Raw genomic sequence first — 27560 nt, 5'->3', positions numbered from 1 at the left:
TTTTCATTTTTTTGGCTCCAAACGAATTTCATCAAGTGGATCGTCTCTCTGTCACGCGTGCGATCGCACGGCCAGCCGTCAGATCGACCATGGCGGCCGGCATGGCGGTGCAGATCCTGGGCTTCCTGCTGGGCCTGCTCGGCCTCGTGGGTAGCGTAGTCTCCACGTGCCTCCCGGAGTGGCGGCGCACGGCCTACGTGGGTTCCAACATCATCACGGCCTCGGCCTACATGAAGGGCTTGTGGATGGAGTGCGTGTGGCACAGCACGGGCATCTACCAGTGTGAGCTGCACCGCTCGCTGCTGGCGCTGCCCCCAGACCTGCAGGTACGTAGATATACTGCTGCTGCTGGCGCTGCCCCCAGACCTACAGGTACGTAGCTATATTGCTGCTGGCGCTGCCCCCAGACCTACAGGTACGTAGATATACTGCTGCTGCTGGAGCTGCCCCCAGACCTACAGGTACGTAGCTATATTGCTGCTGGCGCTGCCCCCAGACCTACAGGTAAGTAGCTATATTGCTGCTGGCGCTGCCCCCAGACCTGCAGGTACGTACCTAAGACGGCTTACAGAGTAAAAGCGGCCATATCTGCGCAGCACCCCGAGCTGTTATTTTGAAAGAAATCCCAGTGCTGATCGTCCATGCGTTCCTCCCCGCAGGCTGCTCGTGCCCTCATGGTCCTGTCCTGTGTGACCTCCGCGCTGGCCCTCCTGGTGTCCGTGGCGGGCATGAAGTGCACGCGCTTCGCCCGCAGCTCGCCCGCCAAGCCGGCGATGGCGCTGAGCGGAGGCGTGTGCTTCGTGGCCGCCGGGCTGCTGTGCCTCGTCACCGTGTGCTGGACCACCCACGATGTCGTCATCGACTTCTATGACCCCTTCCTTCCGAGGTCAGTGTACCACCCCTTAACCCATTTAGACCTGAGGACGATTCTACAAATGTCTTCTAAATCCACAGTTTTCTGAAAAACCCATGTTTCTATGTCAGTGGTGCTCAACCTTTTTCATGTCAAGGACCCCCAGAATTATCTCTATTGGGCCACGGACCCCCATCTCAAAATATGTTGTTCCAGGGACCCCCCAGAAGCAAAGATTTTAGTTAAAAACGTTCGCTCTGAAAGAATATATATTCAAAGATTTGCGCCACATTTGAATGATTTTTCAAAAATAGCAGACCTACAAGCTCGTAGGTGCTCGTAGCTATTTTTCTGCTATTTTTCAATAGCTACACCAAAACTAATATACTGCTCGTGACGGAACGTTCCGCCAATTAGAATCCAACCGGCAACTGCTTCAGGTGGAATGTTCCGTCGATTAAGCTTTATATAATATTCTATTATTATTATTATTTTTTTGCTTGGCCTTTAATTCCCTCTTCAGCGATCCTAGGCCGGTTTCGAGTTTTCTTTATGCGCGATCTCACGGAGAAGTACTACATTACCCAGAATGCTAAAGTCCAAACATCCGGTGATGTCGACGTCTGTGATTGGTGGAGGTGGAGGTTGCGGTTCCCGTGGAACCGCAACCGCAACCGTTATACCGTGCTGGTTGGTACCTTGCATGGTTTCCGCTGCCATCAGTGTATGAATGGGTGAATGTAATGCACAATCTATGTAAAGCGCCTTGGATAAAGGCGCTATATAAATGCACCATTTACCATTTATCGCCCTACTTTGTATAATTCCTCCCCCTCTTCAGTCTTCATTTCCAAATTTGCATTTCCACTTTGTTTACAATGTCCGCCATTGTCGTCTGAAATTGTCTTTATTAGGAACAATCCCTTGAGATGAACCATCTCGTTCACAAAATACACTTCATACATAAAGACACTTTTTTACAGACAGTTCAACCAGACAAAAACAAGACAAGACAAAACAATACAATTCATAGATAAAAAAATCACACCCGTGTGAACTGAGTGGTGTAAGGTATTATATAGCCTGATCAGCTGTGGTCTGACGTAATGTCTGACGTAATGAAATCACACCCGTGTGAACTGAGTGACCATAGCAACCATGCTCATTTTTGAGTGGTGTAAACCACTCCTACAACTGGCTTTGTTAGTGCAGAAGAAATGAGCATGGTTGCTATGTTCACCCTGTTCACCCGGGTGTGATTTAATTAGCTTTGTTAGTCTGTGCAGAAGAAATGAGCATGGTTGCTATGTTCACCCTGTTCACCCGGGTGTGATTTAATTAGCTTTGTTAGTCTGTGCAGAAGAAATGAGCATGGTTGCTATGTTCACCCTGTTCACCCGGGTGTGATTTAACTACGTCAGACATGATTTAATTACGTCAGACAGGCTATATAAGACCTTACACCACTCAGTTCACACGGGTGTGATTTTTTTGGTACGAACAAACACGTGGACACGTAAACTAACAAAGCCAGTTGTTGGAGTGGTTTACACCACTCAAAAATGGATGATTGCATCATGGATCTGTTACAGTGATGATTAGTGAAAACATGAACAGGTAGTCTCAAGATGAGAGGACAGCACAGTTTTAAACAAATGAAAATATGTTATTGAACGAATATGGATATAATAATAATAATAATATAGATTGTTCCAGTCACAAGGAGCTTTGAACATAAATGTTTTTTTGCCAACTGATGTGGGTATATTAAAGTAAATATGTGAGCAATGTCTAAGTTGATGTGTAGAAGTGTATGGTATCATAAGCTGTTTCAAATACTGTGGATAGTTGACATGAATGCATTTAAAGATGAAATGCAGCCAGTGCTGCTGTCTTCTTGAGGTGGGAGATGGTAAGTTGAGATTTTCGTACAAGGTACAGTGGTGGGTCAAATATGGGCAGTCAAGGACAAATCTGCATAAACGGTTATATACTGAGTTCAAGGGAAGAAGGTTTGTTTTAGTGGCAGTCTGATAAACTACATCTGCATAATCAAGAATTGGTAGTATGAGTTGTTGAACTAGTTTCTTTCTTACTGTAAAAGTAAAACAGTTTCTGTTACGGTATAGAACACTACTGAAGTTGATTGTACGGACTATGTTATCTATATGACATTTAAATGATAGATTTGAGTCGAGCCAGAGACCAAGATATTTGAATTGTTCAACTCTATGCAGTTGTGTACCATCAAGACAGGAGATATTGAATGATTGATTGTTAGTTTGTGCTTTAATATTTTGATTAGTCCCGAAGAGCATAGTGTTTGTTTTGGTTTTGTTGATAAGTAATTTATTAGCTATAAACCATGATTCTAGATAATTCAAATGTAGTTGCAATGTCGACTGAGTTTGTGAAAGGTTAGCTTGAGAAGTGTATATGACAGTGTCATCAGCATAGAGCTGAACGTTACAACCAGATAAAATAGAGGGAAGATCATTAATAAAGACGGAGAACAGAAGTGGGCCTAGGGTTGAGCCCTGTGGCACACCACGTTCCTGTACTGCTAGGTCAGATTTACTGCCCTGAATGACAACACAGTGTTTTCTATTGTGCAAATAGGAGTTGAACCAAAATAAGGCATTTCGTGACATGCCAATAGAGTGAAGTTTGTCTAGTAGGAGGTAGTGGTCAACTAGATAAAATGCCTTGGTTAAATCAATGAAGATTGCACCGGTAAGTTTACGATTAGCAGAGGCAGAGTGTATGTCGTTGGTGAGTTTCAGTAGAGCAGTAGTTGTAGAATGATTTGGACGAAAACCAGATTGATCAGGTTCAATCTGGTTTGCCAGCTTGTTGATTTTCCAAGCTGGCATGGAATGGAAACAAGCCTGGTTTTATCTAGCATCAGTATTATAATGACTCGCATATTAAATAGGTTGCATATCAGCGCCCCCACCACTTCAAGACATTGTGGTACTGCAAATAAAACTGCTTCAGAGGCCAGAAAGAAATGACAAGGACTGGTTATATCAGAGTGGTGATTGAGGCTCAAACCATTAGAAATACATTTGAGGGACATAGACAATATGATATTAAATATTAAAAACTGTTTTAAAGTGCATGTTATAGCTGCTTTAATGATTACAGCATGTCTGGTTTCAGTATGTATTTATTAATTATATATTTTCTCTATTATTAAGGTTATTGTAGCGGTCAATTTGTATTGGGGGAAGGGGGGGTCGCGAGACATGGCCAAAGCATTTCCGGGGGTCCCCAGCCAAAAAAAACATTGCAGAACCCCTGTTAGATTAGTGGTTTTCAACCAGTGGTCCTTGAAGGGGTTCCAGGTGGTCCACCAGGTAAATGATGTAGAGTTCGTAACCAAAAGGACCCTCATTAGACCTTTTTTATTTTCCCCCTGGAGCCAAGCTATGGCATGGTGTGCGTGCGTGCGTGCGTGCGTGCGTGCGTGCGTGCGTACGTGCGTGTGTTAGCGGAGACAGCAGTGCAAAATTAATCCGACATTTGTAATATAATAATGTACTCCATTGATGATCCGATCACCATATAAGAATATTATGCATATGCCATGTTAGCTAGAGTTACATATAGATCATCCTGAGCTAAACATGTTTGATTAATATTTAAGTATTTAAAGGAGATGAAAAAAGTCCCCACTCCTGCCATGAAGCTGCCAAATTAAAAAAGGGCCAAATTAGCCATTGGGGCCGCGGCCCAGGGGCCCTTCCCATAATGGCACCATATAGTATATACCATATGGCACGCTGCCATAGTGTGCCATAGCCAGTTGACGCCACTGCTGCCTTTTTTTTTTCTTTTTTTTTTTAAAGATATTTTTTGCGGCTTACGCCTTTTATTGGTTTTTGAAGGGACAGACAGTAGGCTGACAGGAAACGGGAGAGAGATGGGGGAAGACATGCAGTAAAGGCCGTGTCGGGCTCGGGAGTCGAACCCGCGGCACACTGCGACTGGATTACCAGTCGGGTGCCCAGACGGTTACGCCACCGCCTGGGCCACTGCTGCCTTTTTGGTCAGTCATGGCTACCAGTTCCCAGCGGATGCCGTGCGGGAGTTCAGACTGCTCCAGACCAGTTCCCAGCGGATGCCGTGCGGGAGTCCAGACTGCTCCAGACCATCAATCCATCTGTGGGCGTCGACGTCAAATGCATAAAGCACGTTGTCGCGAACGTAAAGTTCACCCACATACAACCCACCCCAGACGTAGACGATATCTCCGATCAGCACGGCCGTGTGGTAGGTGCGCGTGCAGGGAACCTCAGGGGGGCGCTCTCCTCCTGCGGTTGTAACTCGGGGCAACGTCGTCCATCTCAGAGACACTGTGTTGAAGACGCACACGACGATTGGATCCTCTTGACGTTGCCAGGTGTTGTCCTGAGAAAGGTAACCTCCGAAGGAGTAGATTCTGTGTCCCACTGCTGTAGCAGCAAGTTTACCACATGGGGCTGATTGAAGCTCCGCCGTACAGCACAACATTTTGACCGTATGGTTCCGTCCTGCTCTGTCGAAGGAAGAATCTCACTGCATGTTCTACTTCTTATAGTGGAGGCCAGTCTGTGACATCAGTCTATGACATCAGTCTATGGCAGGGGTCCTCAACTAGAAATGCTGAAGGTCCACTAATATTTTTTGAAAAAGACTAAGGTCCGGTCCCGTGAGCGCGACGCGGGCCGCCGCACGCCGACATTTTTGATTAATTAATGAATCACTGGGCAGACACTGGGGGGCACTGGGGAGGCACTGGGGAGGCACTGGGAGGACACTGGGAGGCACTCAGGGGGACACTGGGGAGGCACTGGGGACACTGGGGAGGCACTGGGGAGGCACTCAGGGGGACACTGGGGAGGCACTGGGGGTCCCTGGGGGGACACTGGGGAGGCACTGGGGGGACACTGGGGAGGCACTCCCTTCAAGACAAACATTTGACAAGTAATGATACTTCCACTATCATAATGAATTATCTTTTAATCTGCCATCAGTCAGTTTTAGTTTCAGACTAATGAGAACGTATTGCTTATTTTACTGTCCAATGACATGAAATGGCACAAGGGACGGACCCCACAAAAAGACCACATGTGCCCTTTTCTGGAGTTTGAGCCCCTGTCCCCTCAGTGCTCTCTGCACGGCCCTGAGCCAAAACACTCTAGAGCCGATCGACAACGGGAGGTAATTAAATCTACCGCGACTAGCGAATGGAGCGCGGTGGGCCATCTAAGACATGATCTTTTCTTAGAATTGGACGGGATGATTTAGATTTAGACCTCGCCCTAGGTCGCATGCAAGAATCCCCCTGGGTGACGGCATACGGCAGATGGAACTACATATTTTTTAGATGGGGCCAATTACACATAATTCTGGGGGTCCTTGACGTGAAATAGTTTGAGAACCACTGACATAGAAGAAACACACGTTTTATCAGAAAACTGTCATGATTTTAGAAGACATTTTGTAGAATCTGGTCTAAGGTCTTAATGGACCCTCAGTCTAGACAGATAGTTGATTGATTGATTAATTAACGCATTCAGAACGTGAACCACTTTTGGTGTTTTAAGCATTATGTCATACTTTAACTATTGAAAAATGGCAGATCTACAAGCTCGTAGCGCGGCACCGAGTACCGCGCTACGAGCGTGTAGATCTGATATTTTTGTAACTCAAATCTTTGCTTCTGGGGGGTCCCTGGAACTACATATTTTCAGAAGGGGGTCGGTGGCCAAATACATATATTTTTGGGGGTCCTTGACATGAAAATGTTTACGAACGTCTGACAAGATTTAGAAGACGTGTAGAATCGTCCTCAGGTCTAAATGGGTTAATGAATTGAGTGATTGATTGATTAATTAATTGACCGATTGATTGATATAACCACCGTGTCTCCTCCTCCTCAGCGGTATGAAGTACGAGATCGGCATGGCGGTGTACCTCGGCTTCGCCTCGTCCTTCCTGAGCATGTCTGGCGGGGCCGCGCTGTGCTGGAGCTGTCATGGCGGCCGCCGCGGAGTGGGCGGGGCCGCGGCCGCGGGCGGACCCCGCCTCCGCGTGCCCAGATACCGCCCGCCGTCTCCTCCTCCTCCTCCCTTCGACGCCATGATGCCCCGCCCCCCAGCCGCAGCGCCTCCCTACCGCCCCCCGCAGGCGCTGAAGGACAACCACCGCCGCGGGCCGCCGTCGCGGCTTTCTACGTCCAGCAGCGGCTACAGGCTCAGCGACTACGTCTGAAACCATCATGACTCGTCGTCTTTTGTTGAGGGGCGCTATAGGAGCCCCTCCTATGGCCAGCACTACGCAGAAATCATGGAATATGGATGTGTATATTACAGGAAACTCCCGTTAAACTTTCCAACAAACTCCGAACTCCCGAATTGTACCATCACACCTGTATATTACCGTATATTAACTGTATATGCTGCTGAACTTGAGGTTTACGGGCAAAATACAGTGCCCATAATTGCCTGTTAACTCTGTCTTTTCACGCAGTGCAGCTTTGAGGGTTTGTGTAAACACAAACATCGTCTTAATACAAACATTGACTGCCATTGACAATGAATGGCCAGTTTTCACACGAACATTGAAGACGAAGGTGAGGACGGAAATTGCGGAATTGGCCAGAATGAGATGATGTATGATGATAAGAGCGCCCCTCACTTCACGTCAATGTATAACCACAATTTTATAACCCATATGTTTCACTCAGTGTCAATTATCTAATTTAATCCTGGGCGCTACACTTCCTCTGCCGACCTGGGGAGAGCAACGGACTGAGCTCATGCTTCCTTCTATGCATGAGGAGTCCAAGCTGCTTCTTTTCACCTGACAGGGGGGAGTTTCCCCCGTTGGACGTAGCGCGTGGAAGGAACACGTTTTTCCGACCAGTTCCTTTCCCCTCCATCAGGCGCCCTGGCTGGCCAGGGGGAGGTAGTATATAGAGACCAGGATTACTGCATGTTTTTTTTGTGAGGGTACCTACCCTAGGGGACACGGGGAGAACATGTGAGGGTACCTACCCTAGGGGACACGGGGAGAACATGTGAGGGTACCTACCCTAGGGGACACGGGGAGAACATGTGATGGTACCTACCCTAGGGGACACTGGGGGGACACGGGGAGAACATGTGAGGGTACCTACCCTAGGGGACACGAGGAGAACATGTGAGGGTACCTACCCTAGGGGACACGGGGAGAACATGTGAGGGTACCTACCCTAGGGGACACGGGGAGAACATGTGAGGGTACCTACCCTAGGGGACACGGGGAGAACATGTGAGGCTACCTACCCTAGGGGACACGGGGAGAACATGTGAGGGTACCTACCCTAGGGGACACGGGGAGAACATGTGAGGGTATTTACCCTAGGGGACACGGGGAGAACATGTGAGGGTACCTACCCTAGGGGACACGGGGAGAACATGTGAGGGTACCTACCCTAGGGGACACGGGGAGAACATGTGAGGGTACCTACCCTAGGGGACACGGGGAGAACATGTGAGGGTACCTACCCTAGGGGACACGGGGAGAACATGTGAGGGTACCTACCCTAGGGGACACGGGGAGAACATGTGAGGGTACCTACCCTAGGGGACACGGGGGTTCTTGCTCACAGATACTGCAGGGGGGTCCGCCAAATATTTGCGTGATGGGTAACGTTAACCGAGAATAGCTGATCTGCAACGCCTCGCACTGTAGATTGGCAATTTTCGGAGAGTCAGTGATGACAGTGCTGTCAAACAAGTCTATGAAGTAGGGGATGCACAATTATTAAATTATGACCAATATCTGATCTCTGATTATTTGCAGGGTCATATCTGCCAAAACCGATTCTGACCGATTCCGATATTATACAGAGGACCACAATGGAAACAAGCCTAGGCCCTATAGGGGCTTATTGGCCCAAAGCTTGTTAATAAAGTATTCAATCAATCAATACATAGCCTATACTACTAAAATAACATGGGTATACACAAATTAAATGTAGAAAAATGTAAAGTTTATTTTAACTTAAGATTTTACATCATATTTGATTTGGCTTTTGTTTAAGACTAGACGTACTAGACACTTTTGATTTATACTGAACTCATTGATGCATTTTTACATTTTTAATTTTTGCTGGTGAAAAACGATTAAAGAAATCTGGATTATTCTGAGACCGTTCCGATACCGATATGGCATTTTTATGGCCGATATGACCGATTACGATTATGCTACCGATTATGAAGTGCATCCCTACTATTATATGAAACCATGAAATCTATGAACATGTTTAATCTGCAACACAATGTTATACAAATAAATACCAAAACAAGTGAAAATAGCAGATCTACAAGCTGCAAACGTGCAATTTTTTTGCCGGTGTCGCAAGCTTGATCTGCTGTTTTAACTACCTTTTTTTCATGCTCTTTTTTTTTTCAATCATTTAAATTGTTTATCAAAATCAAAATTTTAAATCAAAATGTTCCTAATGTACAGTACTTGTACAAGTACAGTAAATGTACTTAGTTACTGTCCACCACTGCATTTGTTTCGGGGGGGAAGATTGTTAATGAAAGAGTTGGAACCGTCCCTGTGAGATAGTGGGACAAACTAAAAGAATAACAGGGAGGACTTTATATACCGGTGCACACCACAGCATCCCATTGCTCAGGCAGGACTTCATGTACTGGTGCACAACAGGAAGGACTTTATATACTGGCGCACAGCGTTCCATTGAACAATATATTGGCAGCAAGTTGATTGTGTACAGCATGTGGACTTGAGAACAGACAATGACAACAGATGTCCAGCAGGTGGCAGTGTTACCCTATAGATGTCCTACTGTGTGGCGACCACTTGATTGATTGCCAGGTGTGTGTGGCGGACATAGAGCTATAGGCTACTCCGGTTGAACCGCGGCACGGGATGGAGTTTAACCCATTTAGATCTGAGGCCGATTCTGGAAAAAAAACAAAGGTTTCTAAATCATAAAACTTTTTTGAAAAACCTCTGTTTCTGTGTCAGTGGTGCTCAACCTTTTTCACGTCAAGGATCCCCAGAATTATCTGTATATATAGAGGGTATGCGCGTGACATCATCATCAAACACGGAAATACTGCAGGAACGCCTGTACTGAGTGGCATAAAACTACTTTTTGGCCTTGACAACCCATACATCCAAACAGAAAAGTCCTGTCTGATTGTATTAAACGACATTAAACAATGTTGAACTCACTTTGCCACTCGATTTGACATTCACTTTATGCATGCGCATACCCGGCTCTATTTGGCTGCGGACTCCCCTCAGAAAATATGTAGTTCCAGGGGACCCCCCTCCCAGAAGCAAAGATTTGAGTTAAAAAACGTTCGCTCTGAAAGAATATATATTCAAAGATTTGCGCCACTTTTACGATGTTTCAAAAATAGCAGATCTACAAGCTTGTAGATCTGCTATCTTTCAACGGCTATAGCAGTTGAAAATCTGTTGTTCCAGGGACCTCCCCAGAAGCAAAGATTTGAGTTAAAATGTTCACTCTATAATAATATATATTCAAAGATATGAGGCACATTTTCAAGATTTTTCAAAAATAGCAGACCTACAAGCTCATAGCGCGGCACTCGGTGCCGCGCTATGAGCTTGTAGATCTGCTATTTTTCAATAGCTAAAGTATAACATAATGCTTAGTTAAAACACCAAAAGGGGTCCAGAATGGGTTAAAATAAGGGACACACTTTCTGTGTTTTTCAGGTGAGCTTTGGGGTTATGCATTTCGATATACTGTAGATCTATATAGCCTATTGTATATGTTTTGCAGTTTGAAATTGGCAATTGTTATATAAAAAAAAGTAATTAAAATAATGCTTTGGAAAATTGTATGAAATAATGTCAATTACCGTTATGCATGATTTGAACCTGCTAAATGTGCCCTTCCTTCAACTTATTGTTTATGACATCCGCACGTTTTATAGTAATAGGTTAAATTAGGCCTTAAATAATTCTGTTTTCAAAATGAGCATAACAACATAAGAGGGGTAGAGTGACCGCAAGGTTCCCAGTTCGAACCCTGTGGGCTCCCCCAGAGTTAGTGTGGAAGTGTCCTTGAGCAAGACTCTGAACCCCTAATTGCTCCTGATGTGCAGGTTGGTGCCTTGCATGGTTTCCGCCGCCATCAGTGTATGAATGAATGGGTGAATGTAATGCACAATCTATGTAAAGGTGTGTGAATGTGTGTGTGTGTGTGTGTGTGTGTGTGTGTGTGTGTGTGTGAATGGGTGAATGTAATGCACAATCTATGTAAAGGTGTGTGAATGTGTGTGTGAATGGGTGAATGTAATGCACAATCTATGTAAAGGTGTGTGAATGGGTGAATGCACAATCTATGTAAAGGTGTGTGAATGGGTGAATGCACAATCTATGTAAAGGTGTGTGAATGGGTGAATGCACAATCTATGTAAAGGTGTGTGAATGTGTGTGTGAATGGGTGAATGTAATGCACAATCTATGTAAAGGTGTGTGAATGTGTGTGTGAATGGTTGAATGTAATGCACAATCTATGTAAAGGTGTATGAATGTGTGTGTGAATGGGTGAATGTAATGCACAATATATGTAAAGGTGTGTGAATGTGTGAATGGGTGAATGTAATGCACAATTTATGTAAAGGTGTGTGAATGTGTGGGTGAATGGGTGAATGTAATGCACAATCTATGTGAAGGTGTGTGAATGTGTGAATGTAATGCACAATATATGTAAAGGTGTGTGAATGTGTGAATGGGTAAATGTAATGCACAATATATGTAAAGGTGTGTGAATGTGTGTGTGAATGGGTGAATGTAATGCACAATCTATGTAAAGGTGTGTGAATGTGTGTGTGAATGGGTGAATGTAATGCACAATCTATGTAAAGGTGTGTGAATGTGTGTGTGAATGGGTGAATGTGATTCACAATCTATGTAAAGGTGTGTGAATGTGTGTGTGAATGGGTGAATGTAATGCACAATATAGGTAAAGGTGTATGAATGTGTGTGTGAATGGGTGAATGTAATGCACAATCTATGTAAAGGTGTGTGAATGTGTGAATGGGTGAATGTAATGCACAATCTATGTAAAGGTGTGTGAATGGGTGAATGTAATGCACAATCTATGTAAAGGTGTGTGAATGTGTGTGTGAATGGGTGAATGTAATGCACAATATATGTAAAGGTGTGTGAATGGGTGAATGTAATGCACAATCTATGTAAAGGTGTGTGAATAGGTGAATGTAATACACAATCTATGTAAAGGTGTGTGAATGTGTGTGTGAATGTGTGAATGTAATGCACAATCTATGTAAAGGTGTGTGAATGTGTGAATGGGTGAATGTAATGCACAATCTATGTAAAGGTGTGTGAATGTGTGTGAATGGGTGAATGTAATGCACAATCTATGTAAAGGTGTGTGAATGTGTGAATGCACAATCTATGTAAAGGTGTGTGAATGTGTGTGTGAATGGGTGAATGTAATGCACAATCTATGTAAAGGTGTGTGAATGTGTGTGTGAATGTGTGAATGTGATTCACAATCTATGTAAAGGTGTGTGAATGTGTGTGTGAATGGGTGAATGTAATGCACAATATAGGTAAAGGTGTATGAATGTGTGTGTGAATGGGTGAATGTAATGCACAATCTATGTAAAGGTGTGTGAATGGGTGAATGTGATTCACAATCTATGTAAAGGTGTGTGAATGTGTGTGAATGGGTGAATGTGATGCACAATCTATGTAAAGGTGTGTGAATGTGTGTGAATGGGTGAATGTGATGCACAATCTATGTAAAGGTGTGTGAATGGGTGAATGTGATTCACAATCTATGTAAAGGTGTATGAATGTGTGTGTGAATGGGTGAATGTGATTCACAATCTATGTAAAGGTGTATGAATGTGTGTGTGAATGGGTGAATGTGATTCACAATCTATGTAAAGGTGTGTGAATGTGTGTGTAAATGGGCGAATGTGATTCACAATCTATGTAAAGGTGTGTGTGAATGGGTGAATGTGATTCACAATCTATGTAAAGGTGTGTGTGAATGGGTGAATGTAATGCACAATCTATGTAAAGGTGTGTGAATGGGTGAATGTGATTCACAATCTATGTAAAGGTGTGTGTGAATGGGTGAATGTAATGCACAATCTATGTAAAGGTGTGTGAATGTGTGAATGGGTGAATGTGATTCACAATCTATGTAAAGGTGTGTGTGAATGGGTGAATGTAATGCACAATCTATGTAAAGGTGTGTGAATGTGTGAATGGGTGAATGTGATTCACAATCTATGTAAAGGTGTGTGAATGTGTGAATGGGTGAATGTGATTCACAATCTATGTAAAGGTGTGTGAATGTGTGAATGGGTGAATGTGATTCACAATCTATGTAAAGGTGTGTGTGAATGGGTGAATGTAATGCACAATCTATGTAAAGGTGTGTGAATGTGTGAATGGGTGAATGTGATTCACAATCTATGTAAAGGTGTGTGTGAATGGGTGAATGTAATGCACAATCTATGTAAAGGTGTGTGAATGTGTGAATGGGTGAATGTGATTCACAATCTATGTAAAGGTGTGTGAATGTGTGAATGGGTGAATGTGATTCACAATCTATGTAAAGGTGTGTGAATGTGTGAATGTGATTCACAATCTATGTAAAGGTGTGTGTGAATGGGTGAATGTAATGCACAATCTATGTAAAGGTGTGTGAATGTGTGAATGGGTGAATGTAATGCACAATCTATGTAAAGGTGTGTGAATGTGTGAATGGGTGAATGTGATTCACAATCTATGTAAAGGTGTGTGAATGTGTGTGTGAATGGGTGAATGTAATGCACCATCTATGTAAAGGTGTGTGTGAATGGGTGAATGTGATTCACAATCTATGTAAAGCACATTGGATAAAGGCGATATGTGTTGACTGTACTGTAAATGCATCAATTACCATTCTGGCTACAAAATGTAATCCTATTGATTTATATTTATATTAGACTTTTAAAAACCCAACAACATTAATAAACAATCAACTATAATAGCCTACTGAAATAGTCTATAGGCTAATCTATGTCCACATCAGTAGCCAAGATGTACGTAGATGTACGCAGTCCCGCCCCCTTTCATGACGACGCCAGGCCCAGGAAATTAATCCCAATGCATTTTTCCCATAGACATTTCAAAAAAGTATTTATTTAAAGACCTTTTAAGCATCGTACGAAGCCAACTCGAGTCGTGACAAATCATGACAACAAACACAATATTTTGGACCAAACAAATAATTACAAAGTAATTCTCTCTCCCCATTTCCTGTCAGTCTACTGTCTGTCCCTCCATAACAAATATAAAATAAAAAACATATCTACAGATCTACAAGCTCTTAGCGCACCACCGAGTGGCGCGCTAAGAGCTTGTAGGTCTGCTATTTTTGAAAAATCGTAAAAATGCGACACAAATCTTTGAATATATATTCTTTCAGAGCGAACGTTTTTTTAATTTCGACGTCAGGCCTAAATGGGTTTAAAGCCTCAGGACCGAGCCAACAGCCCAGTTGACAAATCATGACAATAAACACATTTTTTTGGGCCGAGCAAATAATTAGAAAGAAGAAAAACTGTGTACACTGTTGTACACTGTCCTTTCTTTCTGCTTTCTGATTATTTGTTCTGCCCAATTTATCAATTTTTTTTTCATGATTTGTCAACTGTTGGCTTTGTCCTCTTTGAAACATCTATGGGATGATGATGGCGTCATAATGCCTGATTTTACACTTACCGGTAGTTCCGTGCTGAAAATAGCCGATATACAAGCTCACAACGCGTCGGGCCGTGACATATTGTGAGCTTGTAGATCTGCCATTTTCAGCATGCAACCAAGCATACAATGACTTTGATCTCTTCCCTGCCAGTCCCTCCATAACATTTGAGTCTATTTTGTACAGATCTGTTGTTAATAGTCAATATATTTAGTCTCAGTTTTAGTCATTGCTTAGTTTTTATGTAGTTTTCATCAGTGAAAAATAGTCAGTCAACTACGACATTCGTCATAGTTTTAGTCGCCGAAATCAACACTGCTGGCTGGCTGGGGACCCCCAGAACCCCTTGGGGGTCCCAGGACCGTACCTTGAGCACCGCTGACCTAAAGGACCTTCACCAGGCAGCACAGCTTTGACCTCCAAACAAACAACAACCATAGAACACAGAGGGTGGCGGTGGTTATTTTAATGATCATTTACTCATACAGTCCCCCTCAAAAACTAAACTTAAACAACAATGTGGCTGGGTCACTTAGCATGTAGCCACTAATAGTGAGGTAGGGTATACCACTTCACCAATACCACCACAAAGACTCCACCATCTTTCTTTTTCTTTCCTTCCTTCCTTCCTTCCTTCCTTCCTTCCAAAGCTATTACCTTCTCAGTCGAAAAGAGCCAAAATTAGACAACACGGGGGCAGCATTTCAACAACAACAAAATAATAACCAAACACTAAAATGATAAAGTTCTCAAATTGAACAACAGTCTCACCGCTCAGAGGCCAGCATGAGTTCACCCTCGCCGACGATGGTCAACCAACCGCGTGCTCCCGCATCCGGCCAGCAGGGGTCAGCAGAGGGTGGAGGTGGAAGCAGCCAGCCCAGCCAGGATTGCCCAGAGGAGGGTGTAGCAGCCAAGCCAAGCCAGGCCAGGCCAGCAGGGTCTTCTCCAGGCGGTCTAGGCGGAGCTCTTCTTCTTCTTCGTCCTCCCGCCCTCCTCCTCCTCCTCCTCTTCCTCAGCGGCCTGCGCGTAGTGGCTGTACTCCGGCCTCAGCTCCCAGGTGCTCTTGTGCGCCCCCTTGGTGTTGTAGACGCCGATCTCCCTCATGATCTCCTTCAGGTACATCTGGAGGGACGAGAACACGTGCGCGCATTTACAATTTACAGTGTAGGCATTTATCAGACGCTCTTAGCTTGGGGTCCACCTATGCTTTCTATGGCATAGGCAGCTCCCGGCAGGATCCGCCGGGAGAATCTAGACGCAGCTGCGCGACATGAGACTAATTAATTAGAGCGACAGAGAGAGAGAGAGGAGTGTGTGTGTGTGTGTACGGGTGTGCTTGTGTGCGTCAATTTAACAAAGGTGACAGACGATCAGAAATCAGCAGAGAGTGATCGACGTTTGCGCTACTCGATGCCGAATGGAAGTGGACTCGGACCCAGACTTTTTTTTCCTCCCTGGAAATAAAAACGTCTGGGTTTCCAAGGCTATAGATGCTCTTAATCCAGAGCGCCTTACAGTGAGAAAGAACAACATTTATGGTAATACGTCACATACAAATAATAGTCATCATCAATCATACATAAGCTAAGATAAGCTATCTATATAATGAAACTATGCATTTATTAGTGTTGTAGTCGAGTCCACCTAAAGCGAGTCCAAGTCAAGACCAAGTCTGGGAGTGTGGGAGGGGGTCGAGACCTAGTCCAAGTGCAGACCAAGTCCGAGAGTGTGGGAGGGGGTCGAGACAGAGTCCAAGTGCAGACCAAGCAGCAAGTGTGAAAGTCCGTGGTCAGACAATGGTCTGCCCCAACCCCATGTGAAATGCACCCCCCAGCTAGTTCATTCCACCGTTTTTTATTGTATTCCTTTGTCTAAGTGTTTCCCTCCTAATAAAGTAGTTTTTATTTGTTTTCTCATGCCCCACCATGTAAAGCACATTTGAGTATTCATATACACTTTATATAGGCACTTGCTGCACTTGTTTATCTGTTGGAAAAAAAAGTTATATTGTTTAAAGGGGAATACCACTCATTTTCAACATTTTTCTATGGAGTTGTGTGGAAAACTGGAAATAATAAAAAGGCATTTTGTGCTGCCTAGAACTGGAGGTCTGACAAAAAACAGTAACATTATGAAGTACAGCTTTGTGATGTCACTGAGATGTACTTATTACTGTTACTGATTGGCAACACAGAATGGGGGGACTTTTTTATTAATTCCACACAACAGCTCTAAGGTATATTAACGACAGTAAAATGTTGAAAATGAGTGATATCCCGTAGTCACTATTCATTGATTCACTGGGATACCAAAAAACATTTGAAAAAAAAGGTTTCTCACTGTTCTCGGGTTGAATATTGATATACGATTAAAATGTGATTAATCAAGATTAATTAATTACAAAGCTTCTAATTAATTAGATTACACATTTTAATCGAGTCCCAGCCCTAGTGCACCCCATTCGACTGTTATCAGTGCATATAATAGGCGTTATCAACCGTTATTAGGACCATACAATGGGCCCAGTATGGACATTTTCCACATACTCACGGTTTCAGTATGTCATTATCAGCTATTGTGAATGGTGATAAGGGTATTTTCATTATAGAATGCCCATACTGTTGTTTGAACAATGTCACCAGCCAAGTCAGTATGTTGTTATCATGTATTGTATCCGTTGATAATGATATTAGGACCATACAATGGGCCCAGTATGGACATTTTCCACATACTCACGGTTTCAGTATGTCATTATCAGCTATTGTGACTGGTGATAAGGGTATTTTCATTATAGAATGCCCATACTGTTGTTTGAACAATGTCACCAGCCGAGTCAGTATGTTGTTATCATGTATTGTATCCGTTGATAATGATATTAGGACCATACAATGGGCCCAGTATGGACATTTTCCACATACTCACGATTTCAGTATGTCATTATCAGCTATTGTGACGGGTGATAAGGGTATTTTCATTATAGAATGCCCATACTGTTGTTTGAACAATGTCACCAGCCGAGTCAGTATGTTGTTATCATGTATTGTATCCGTTGATAATGATATTAGGACCATACAATGGGCCCAGTATGGACATTTTCCACATACTCACGATTTCAGTATGTCATTATCAGCTATTGTGACCGGTGATAAGGGTATTTTCATTATAGAATGCCCATACTGTTGTTTGAACAATGTCACCAGCCGAGTCAGTATGTTGTTATCATGTATTGTATCCGTTGATAATGATATTAGGACCATACAATGGGCCCAGTATGGACATTTTCCACATACTCACGGTTTCAGTATGTCATTATCAGCTATTGTGACGGGTGATAAGGGTATTTTCATTATAGAATGCCCATACTGTTGTTTGAACAATGTCACCAGCCGAGTCAGTATGTTGTTATCATGTATTGTATCCGTTGATAATGATATTAGGACCATACAATGGGCCCAGTATGGACATTTTCCACATACTCACGATTTCAGTATGTCATTATCAGCTATTGTGACGGGTGATAAGGGTATTTTCATTATAGAATGCCCATACTGTTGTTTGAACAATGTCACCAGCCGAGTCAGTATGTTGTTATCATGTATTGTATCCGTTGATAATGATATTAGGACCATACAATGGGCCCAGTATGGACATTTTCCACATACTCACGGTTTCAGTATGTCATTATCAGCTATTGTGACTGGTGATAAGGGTATTTTCATTATAGAATGCCCATACTGTTGTTTGAACAATGTCACCAGCCGAGTCAGTATGTTGTTATCATGTATTGTATCCGTTGATAATGATATTAGGACCATACAATGGGCCCAGTATGGACATTTTCCACATACTCACAGTTTCAGTATGTCATTATCAGCTATTGTGACGGGTGATAAGGGTATTTTCATTATAGAATGCCCATACTGTTGTTTGAACAATGTCACCAGCCGAGTCAGTATGTTGTTATCATGTATTGTATCCGTTGATAATGATATTAGGACCATACAATGGGCCCAGTATGGACATTTTCCACATACTCACGATTTCAGTATGTCATTATCAGCTATTGTGACCGGTGATAAGGGTATTTTCATTATAGAATGCCCATACTGTTGTTTGAACAATGTCACCAGCCGAGTCAGTATGTTGTTATCATGTATTGTATCCGTTGATAATGATATTAGGACCATACAATGGGCCCAGTATGGACATTTTCCACATACTCACGATTTCAGTATGTCATTATCAGCTATTGTGACCGGTGATAAGGGTATTTTCATTATAGAATGCCCATACTGTTAGGTTCTAGGGTTAGATGGAATTTAATGCTGTGCTGAGTCCGAAAATCACTCACTTTTTTCCAGACGTGTTTCGAGGGCAAGGGACCAATAGGAGGCGTTTACACCCATTTCCTGACATCATAGAGAGATGAGACCACCACCGTTGGAATCGGGGCGAAAAAGTAAGTGGGGATACATACCCATTGAGTTTAAAAAAAAAATGGAAATGTGTTGTTTTTGGGTACATTTGTGACCGTTTTACAAACTTTGCATCACTTTTTGACCACTTTCCTGGGGTCGGAGAGTCTCGACATTGCAATATTCGGAATCAGCGTCAAAAAGTTAGTCTATAGAGGTACCTGTAGAGGAATCCTTAAAAAATTGGATTTTTAGTGGCCTCCAACGCGTTACAATCAATTACAAATCCAAAATGTGTCCGTTTGTTTTGAGCAGGACATTTTCTTCTTCTTCTCATCCAGCTGAATCCAATGAACTTGGTCCTGAGTCTCTACGACACTTCTAACTATCAAAGGTCACGCACGTGACCCTTGTACGGCGTCGAGGCCCTCTAAGGCTATGATTGACAGGGAATAACCAATTCTTCTAAAACAAAGGGTCTTTATCCATGTCTGAAGCACGGGGAATCCAATGGAATTGGTTTCAAGTCTCTACGACACTTCTAAATATTTTACATCTTTTTTTAGACACGTTTTTTGGACCCCACAAACACAAATAATGTATTTCTTTTTCAAAACCCACTTAGTCTGATTCACCTTTTCACCCTGGATTTAATGGAATTGGTCCCGTTGAAAAAAAATGTTTTGTTCTTTTTCTAACCTCTATAAAGCCTCTAAGTCAAAAACCCTTGGTCATTAGGGGCCCACACAAAGTTGACGTTTAGCCTTCTAGGGGCTATAAAACCAAGGGGAAGTGACGTCAGAGGCCCATCTTCGGATATGTTGTAGAGCTCACACAGACGAACACGTGGATATGTGTCTCATTCCTGTACGACACTTTTTTCCTGAGGTTGCCAGTTTGAGCGACATACATAGGGGGTATACTGCTAACAGGACCTTGAAAGAGAACTTTTTGGAAGAAGCTAACCCTAACCCAATTCCCGTTAGTTAGTCTGTCACCCCCAGACATGACCTTAGATTGTGACCTTATACCTTAGCTATATGTAAGGTCCTTAGATTACCATATATGGAGCTGACCCGTTATGACATTCAATATGTTGATCCTTTCCCATCCATCCTTCCTCTTCAATGTCTCCCTTTTTTTTTAATGTTTTTTTTTGTGTGGCTTTCGCCTTTATTTTTTATGGAGGGACAGACAGTAGGCTGACAGGAAATGGGGAGAGAGATGGGGGGTTGACATGCAGTAAAGGCCGTCGGGATCGGGAGTCGAACCCGTGGCACACTGCCAGACTGGATTACCAGCCAAGGTGCCTGGACCGCTGAGCCACAGCCCAGGCCCAATGTCTCCCTTTTGACTGATGCCTGTCCATTTAAACTCTAGACGTGCCTGCCCCAAAGTTATTAGTGCAGCCGCGCCCGACAGCCGGGGAAAACTGAGTTCTCAACAGGCCCGGCCCTACCTGGGCCCTCATCAAACCCTGTACACTCAAGACACTGCCCCCGCTGCCACCCTTAGATCCCCATATACGGAGCTGACCTGTTCTGACATTCCATATGTTGATCTGACCTCATCAAACCCTGTACACTCAAGACACTGCCCCCGCTGCCACCCTTAGATCCCCATATACGGAGCTGACCTGTTCTGACAATCCATATGTTGATCTGACCTCATCAAACCCTGTACATTCAAGGCATGCTCCATATATGACCAGTACAGAATTCATTCCATATGTTGACCCATGCCAAAGCGTCCCCCAGGCGTGCACGTGACCTCGCCCTCAGGCGTCTATCATCATTGGTCAGTATCATGATCTGACAAATGGGTTGTCAATCACACAGATTGTTTGTATGTGAATAAACAAGCTTCAAAATAAAAGCAATGCAGTTTGTCATAAACATGGACCGCTTGTTATGACCAGATGAAAACACTGGTGACTGACATCTGTTTGACTCTAGTCTACTTTGTCAATTGGCACACACACCACTACATAGGCATAGCATGCATCAGGGATACAGTGGTGCACCTTGTAGATGAAGATGGTTTAGACGGTAGATGCATGTTACAAAGAAACTGTTCAATATATTATATAGGCTATAGGTTTGCTAACCATGTGGGTTTGAGATAAGGTTATCTTTTTACAACTCCAAATTGAAAAGCATCAGGGGTGACACGATAACCAAATGTTTAGGGTGTATACTACATGGTCTGTAATGTATGACTGAGTCCCCAATTTTGCTGATGGTCTCCCTGTGTTTCTTGTACTGACTGTAAATCAAATAATTAGATTAGAAATTACACACACACACACTCCTATGCCACCAAAATGTGGAACGCCCTACCAACAGTCATTAAGACATGCAAATCCCTTGACTCCTTCAAAACCGTTCTCAAAGGGCACGACGGCTGCAATTCGAAACTGGCCCCCCGTAAAATCTGAATCCCCCCACCACCCACCCCTTTTCCCCTCACTGTATATGTTTCTTTTCCCTTTTTACCTCCTTTATGATGAATTCCTGTTCTGTTCTTTGGATATATAGAAGTGTCTATTTGTAAGTCTCTAAAGGTTTTGATGAATTGAACAAGGTGGACCCTCTTGTAAACAAGTGTAATGCTTTATTGGGTCGTCCACTCACAGTTAACAGTCTTTGTATTGAGTTTGTGCTTGAAATGTACTGTATTTCTGCAAACTGTTAATACATATTGCAATCAATCAATCACTATAGACACATTGTAAAGGTGATTAAAAAGAAAATACACTGTGTGGATGGATCTGAGGAAAAAATAATGGCTCAAACAAACCCACAAACAATAATCAATGCTTTGATTTTCTTTGCATAGAATAATTTCCGGGGTGAATAATATGTTGATTGATTGAATAGTTTTTTTCCCCTTTTTTTTTTTAACAGTTTGCAAATATTTTGCAAGATTATACACAAACACAAAAATCCCTAAGGGCTCCAATTAGTCTCACGTAGCCAGCCACCCGGAATTAATATGACAAATGTGCCTGTCAACACTACAGCCTGGCTAGACTAGAGAGTAGATATCAATTCGCTTTGCACTGCAATTCAGCCCTAGACCGGATACGGAAACGGCCAGTGTGTGCCTATGTATCTACGCGTGGAAATGACCGGATACAGTAGGCGGTTGCCTAGCCTTGGCTAACAATATGGTCATTAAAAATAAGTTGCAATTTCTCCCTTTTTGGTACGTTGGTAGACTACATATATAAAACGTTCAGATTTAAAATATAAAGTGCTTACCCAATGGCCGCGGATGTTACTATTATGTGCAGCCCACCAGAAGTACCGTATTGTTAAATAAAAAGCGTTGTATCAATTTTCTCATACAGTTATAATGTACCAGAGTGCAATACACCTCCCAACCGATGGGGTCGCGTAGTTGAAAGCTACGGGGAAAATGGCCACAGATCCGATTCAAATGCATTTTATTGAACAATGTGTAATATACGCGTACTTTTGAGAGGCCGTACGTATTTATAACATCTTTGGCCAAGTGGTAAGCACTTTACATTTGAAATCCGAACGTTTATGTACATGTACCAAAAAGGAAGAAAGTGCAAACGCAATTTTGAAGATCAACAAAGACTAGTGTCAGCTAGCTCAAAATGATGTCAAAACACATTGCATGCAGACACTTTCGTAAAATAGTGCATAATTCCACTGAGAATAAAAGTTATGGGCAGCCTGGTGCTTATTTTTGCTGCGAAAAAGATTGGCCAGTCACGTGACATCTGATCAAAGCAGATCAAAGCGATTGGATTGATGAGAGGGCATTCTATAACATTGAAAATATCATTATCAACGGATACAATACATGATAACAACATACTGACTCGGCTGGTGACATTGTTCAAACAACAGTATGGGCATTCTATAATGAAAATACCCTTATCACCGGTCACAATAGCTGATAATGACATACTGAAATCGTGAGTATGTGGAAAATGTCCATACTGGGCCCATTGTATGGTCCTAATATCATTATCAACGGATACAATACATGATAACAACATACTGACTCGGCTGGTGACATTGTTCAAACAACAGTATGGGCATTCTATAATGAAAATACCCTTATCACCCGTCACAATAGCTGATAATGACATACTGAAACAGTGAGTATGTGGAAAATGTCCATACTGGGCCCATTGTATGGTCCTAATATCATTATCAACGGATACAATACATGATAACAACATACTGACTCGGCTGGTGACATTGTTCAAACAACAGTATGGGCATTCTATAATGAAAATACCCTTATCACCGGTCACAATAGCTGATAATGACATACTGAAATCGTGAGTATGTGGAAAATGTCCATACTGGGCCCATTGTATGGTCCTAATATCATTATCAACGGATACAATACATGATAACAACATACTGACTCGGCTGGTGACATTGTTCAAACAACAGTATGGGCATTCTATAATGAAAATACCCTTATCACCGGTCACAATAGCTGATAATGACATACTGAAACCGTGAGTATGTGGAAAATGTCCATACTGGGCCCATTGTATGGTCCTAATATCATTATCAACGGATACAATACATGATAACAACATACTGACTCGGCTGGTGACATTGTTCAAACAACAGTATGGGCATTCTATAATGAAAATACCCTTATCACCCGTCACAATAGCTGATAATGACATACTGAAACCGTGAGTATGTGGAAAATGTCCATACTGGGCCCATTGTATGGTCCTAATAGCATTATCAACGGATACAATACATGATAACAACATACTGACTCGGCTGGTGACATTGTTCAAACAACAGTATGGGCATTCTATAATGAAAATACCCTTATCACCCGTCACAATAGCTGATAATGACATACTGAAACCGTGAGTATGTGGAAAATGTCCATACTGGGCCCATTGTATGGTCCTAATAACGGTTGATAACGCCTATTATATGCACTGATAACAGTCGAATGGGGTGCCTAGTTGATACACAGCTTAACTCCTACTCGGTCCATCGCTTATGCAATCAGAGCCAAACACATGTTGAAGCACAGAGACCTGCAAGGTCTCCTCAGGCCCACACACACACGCACGCACACACACGCACGTCGTACACACACACACGCACGCACACACACACACACACACACGCACACGCGCACGTACACACACACACACAGGCCCACACACACATGTACACACGCATACACACACGTACGCACACACACAGGCCCACACACATCTACGCACGCACACACACACACCGGCCCACACACATGTACGCACACACACACACACACACACGCACACACACCACACGGACACACAGAGGTCCACACACATGCACGCATGCACACACACGCACACACACACATGTACAGTACACACGCACGTGTCCACACACACACGCACGCACACCACGCGGACACACATAGGCCCACATACACGCACGCAGGCAGGCAAACACACACACACCCCTATTCTCTGCCGGCCAGGCCCAGCCTGGCATCGATCCACCACACTATTGATCCATCTGTGCTGTGTGCGAGTGTGTGTATGAGTGCGTGTGTGTACGTGTATGTGTGTGCATGTGTGTGAGCGTATGAGCGTGTGTGTGTGTGTGTGTGTGTGTGTGTGTGTGTGTGTGTGCGCATGCGCGTGTGTGCGTGTGTGTGTGCGTGTGAGCATATGCGTGTGTGTGTGTGTGAGTGTGTGCATGTACACCTGAGGCTTAATTTGAAGCCAAACAGGTGACAGGTGTCATTGCTGTGGGCGACTCCTTGAATTCTTTGCAAGGCCATGGTGCATTGTGGGTAGGTGGCCAGGGTGAATTGTGGGTAGGTGATCATGATGTGTTTTTACTTTAAAGAAGAAAAAAAAGACAAACAGATCCTGTCAGTGATGCCTTAAAATGGTGCATTTATAGAGTGCTTTTATCCAAAGTGCGTCATATAGATTTGTTCATTACCCAGGGTAGCTGTGTCTGTCTGTCTGTCTGTCTGTCTGTCTGTCTCTGTCTTTTGGGGGGGCTGGGTACCCCAAAATTACAGCTAAATTAAAACAAAATACGCCACATTTTTTTCCACCACGCAGCCCACGGGGGCCCTAAAATATTGTCTAGCCCGGAGGCCCTTGGGAGGATAAATCCGGCCCTGTGCATTACATTCACCCTAGCTCTGGTCCATAGCTCTAATGTGTTGCATTTAGAGCTATGTTACTGTCAACTTCCGGAACTTGCATGAATGCAGACCAGCCTCTCGTCTTTAGCGTAAATAAAAAGAACGTTTTTGCTACTCAGCAAAACAAAGGCGGGTTGTGTCATTAGAAAGCCTACTTTCCTTAGTGGAAACACTGAGCCCCCCATCACACGTATAAACGGTACTTTTCGGCCAGAAAGGGATTTTTTTTGACCGGAGGAAAAATATTCCCTATGACGCAATTCTTTGGGCAATATCGGTAGAGGGCGCAGCGGAGTAACTAAAAGTATTTTTTTCCAGGTCCTGGATGTTGTAGTACTGGTGTTTCTCCACTAGGGGAGGGCTACTCACCACAGGCTGCTTGGTGACATCCACCAGGTCCTTGATGTTGTAGTACTGGTGTTTCTCCACTAGGGGAGGGCTACTCACCACAGGCTGCTTGGTGACATCCACCAGGTCCTTGATGTTGTAGTACTGGTGTTTCTCCACTAGGGGAGGGCTACTAACCACAGGCTGCTTGGTGACATCCACCAGGTCCTTGATGTTGTAGTACTGGTGTTTCTCGAAGGCGGAGAACAGCATGTCCAGAACCAACTGGCGCTCCGCCCGCACCATCCTCCCCTCCGACTTCCTCTTCTTCTCATGCTCCACCTGTGCCACATTCACTTTTAGTTGTAGTCTTTGGAAAGCAAAGCTCTCTCTCTGTCTACCGAGCAATCTTCGTTCCTACTCTCACCTATATGGTCATGAAGTGTTCCTACTCTCACCTATGGTCATGAAGTGTTCCTACTCTCACCTATATGGTCATGAAGTGTTCCTACTCTCACCTGTATGGTCATGCAGTGTTCCTACTCTCACCTATATGGTCATGAAGTGTTCCTACTCTCACCTATAGTCATGAAGTGTTCCTACTCTCACCTATATGGTCATGAAGTGTTCCTACTCTCACCTATATGGTCATGAAGTGTTCCTACTCTCACCTATATGGTCATGAAGTGTTCCTACTCTCACCTATAGTCATGAAGTGTTCCTACTCTCACCTATATGGTCATGAAGTGTTCCTACTATCACCTATGGTCATGAAGTGTTCCTACTATCACCTATGGGCATGAAGTGTTCCTACTATCACCTATGGTCATGAAGTGTTCCTATGGTCATGAAGTGTTCCTACTATCACCTATGGTCATGAAGTGTTCCTATGGTCATGAAGTGTTCCTACTCTCACCTATATGGTCATGAAGTGTTCCTACTATCACCTATGGTCATGAAGTGTTCCTACTATCACCTATGGTCATGAAGTGTTCCTACTATCACCTATGGTCATGAAGTGTTCCTATGGTCATGAAGTGTTCCTACTCTCACCTATGGTCATGAAGTGTTCCTACTCTCACCTATGGTCATGAAGTGTTCCTACTATCACCTATATGGTCATGAAGTGTTCCTACTCTCACCTATATGGTCATGAACTGTTCCTACTCTCACCTATATGGTCATGAAGTGTTCCTACTCTCACCTATATGGTCATGAAGTGTTCCTACTCTCACCTATATGACATGAAGTGTTCCTACTCTCACCTATGGTCATGAAGTGCTCCTACTCTCACCTATTAGTGCAGGAACAAAAGCCCCAAAAGTTGACTATACCCCTCCCCGAGGTATAACAAAATGGGACATAGTTTTTTCATATCTTTAGGATGTCCCGTTCATGAAATGGATTGTCCCGAGATTTACTTTTACTGCAAAAGTCTTAAAATTGATCCATGAAGTGACTCACCACATAGGCAATAAAAAACGCCTATCTGAAAGAGAGAGTTCCAAGTAAATCCTCTGTCATTTTTTACCTGCCTTTTGTTTTTACATCATACTTGCACAAATTGTCTACAGGTAGTGTGCCTACATCCCAGAACAATCAGAATGCCAATATTTGGTTCTAATGTGAATCAGCAGCCTTTTATATAAGGCCTTAAATAGGCGGAAATAGCAAAAAGTTTACTTTTCTGACATTCACTTGTAATTTTGGTCCTACTATTTATCAACAAAATGTGACATTGTTTTTTCATATCTTTAAGATGTCCTCTTCATGAAATGGATGGTCAGAAGTTTTACTTTTACTGCAAAAGTCATTAAATCCATCCATGAAGTGATCCCCACTGAAAGAAACGCCTACCCCCCACCACACACACACACACACACACACACACACACACACACACACACACACACACACACACACACACACACACACACACACACACACACACACACACACACACACACACACACACACACACACACACACACACACACACACACACACACAC

The 27560-nt window shown here is 43.4% G+C and overlaps 2 protein-coding genes across 2 annotated transcripts in view; one reads left to right on the top strand and one right to left on the bottom strand.

The window, feature by feature from the left end:
- Positions 1-101: 101 nt before the first annotated feature.
- LOC306935355 (claudin-14-like) lies at positions 102-7111 on the top strand (the record flags this gene model as incomplete). The annotated part of the gene is made up of 3 exons (XM_079518366.1): positions 102-326; positions 660-886; positions 6781-7111. The coding sequence occupies 3 exons, from the start codon at positions 102-104 to the stop codon at positions 7109-7111; spliced, it is 783 nt and encodes a 260-aa protein (XP_079374492.1).
- A 7962-nt stretch (positions 7112-15073) lies between these two features.
- LOC306935842 (general transcription factor IIF subunit 2-like) overlaps positions 15074-27560 on the bottom strand; it is a 105387-nt gene continuing 92900 nt past the window's right edge. The window contains exons 7-8 of the mRNA XM_079519105.1: positions 25748-25891; positions 15074-15749 (exon numbers count right to left, since the gene is read on the bottom strand). Coding sequence (XP_079375231.1) covers positions 15582-15749; positions 25748-25891 — 312 coding nt within the window. The 3' untranslated portion in view covers positions 15074-15581. The remainder of the gene's footprint in view (positions 15750-25747; positions 25892-27560) is intronic.

This window comes from Electrona antarctica (genome assembly GCF_951216825.1).
Source record: "Electrona antarctica genome assembly, chromosome: 13".
NCBI lineage: Eukaryota > Metazoa > Chordata > Actinopteri > Myctophiformes > Myctophidae > Electrona > Electrona antarctica.
This window is presented reverse-complemented; position numbering and strand designations above follow the sequence as displayed.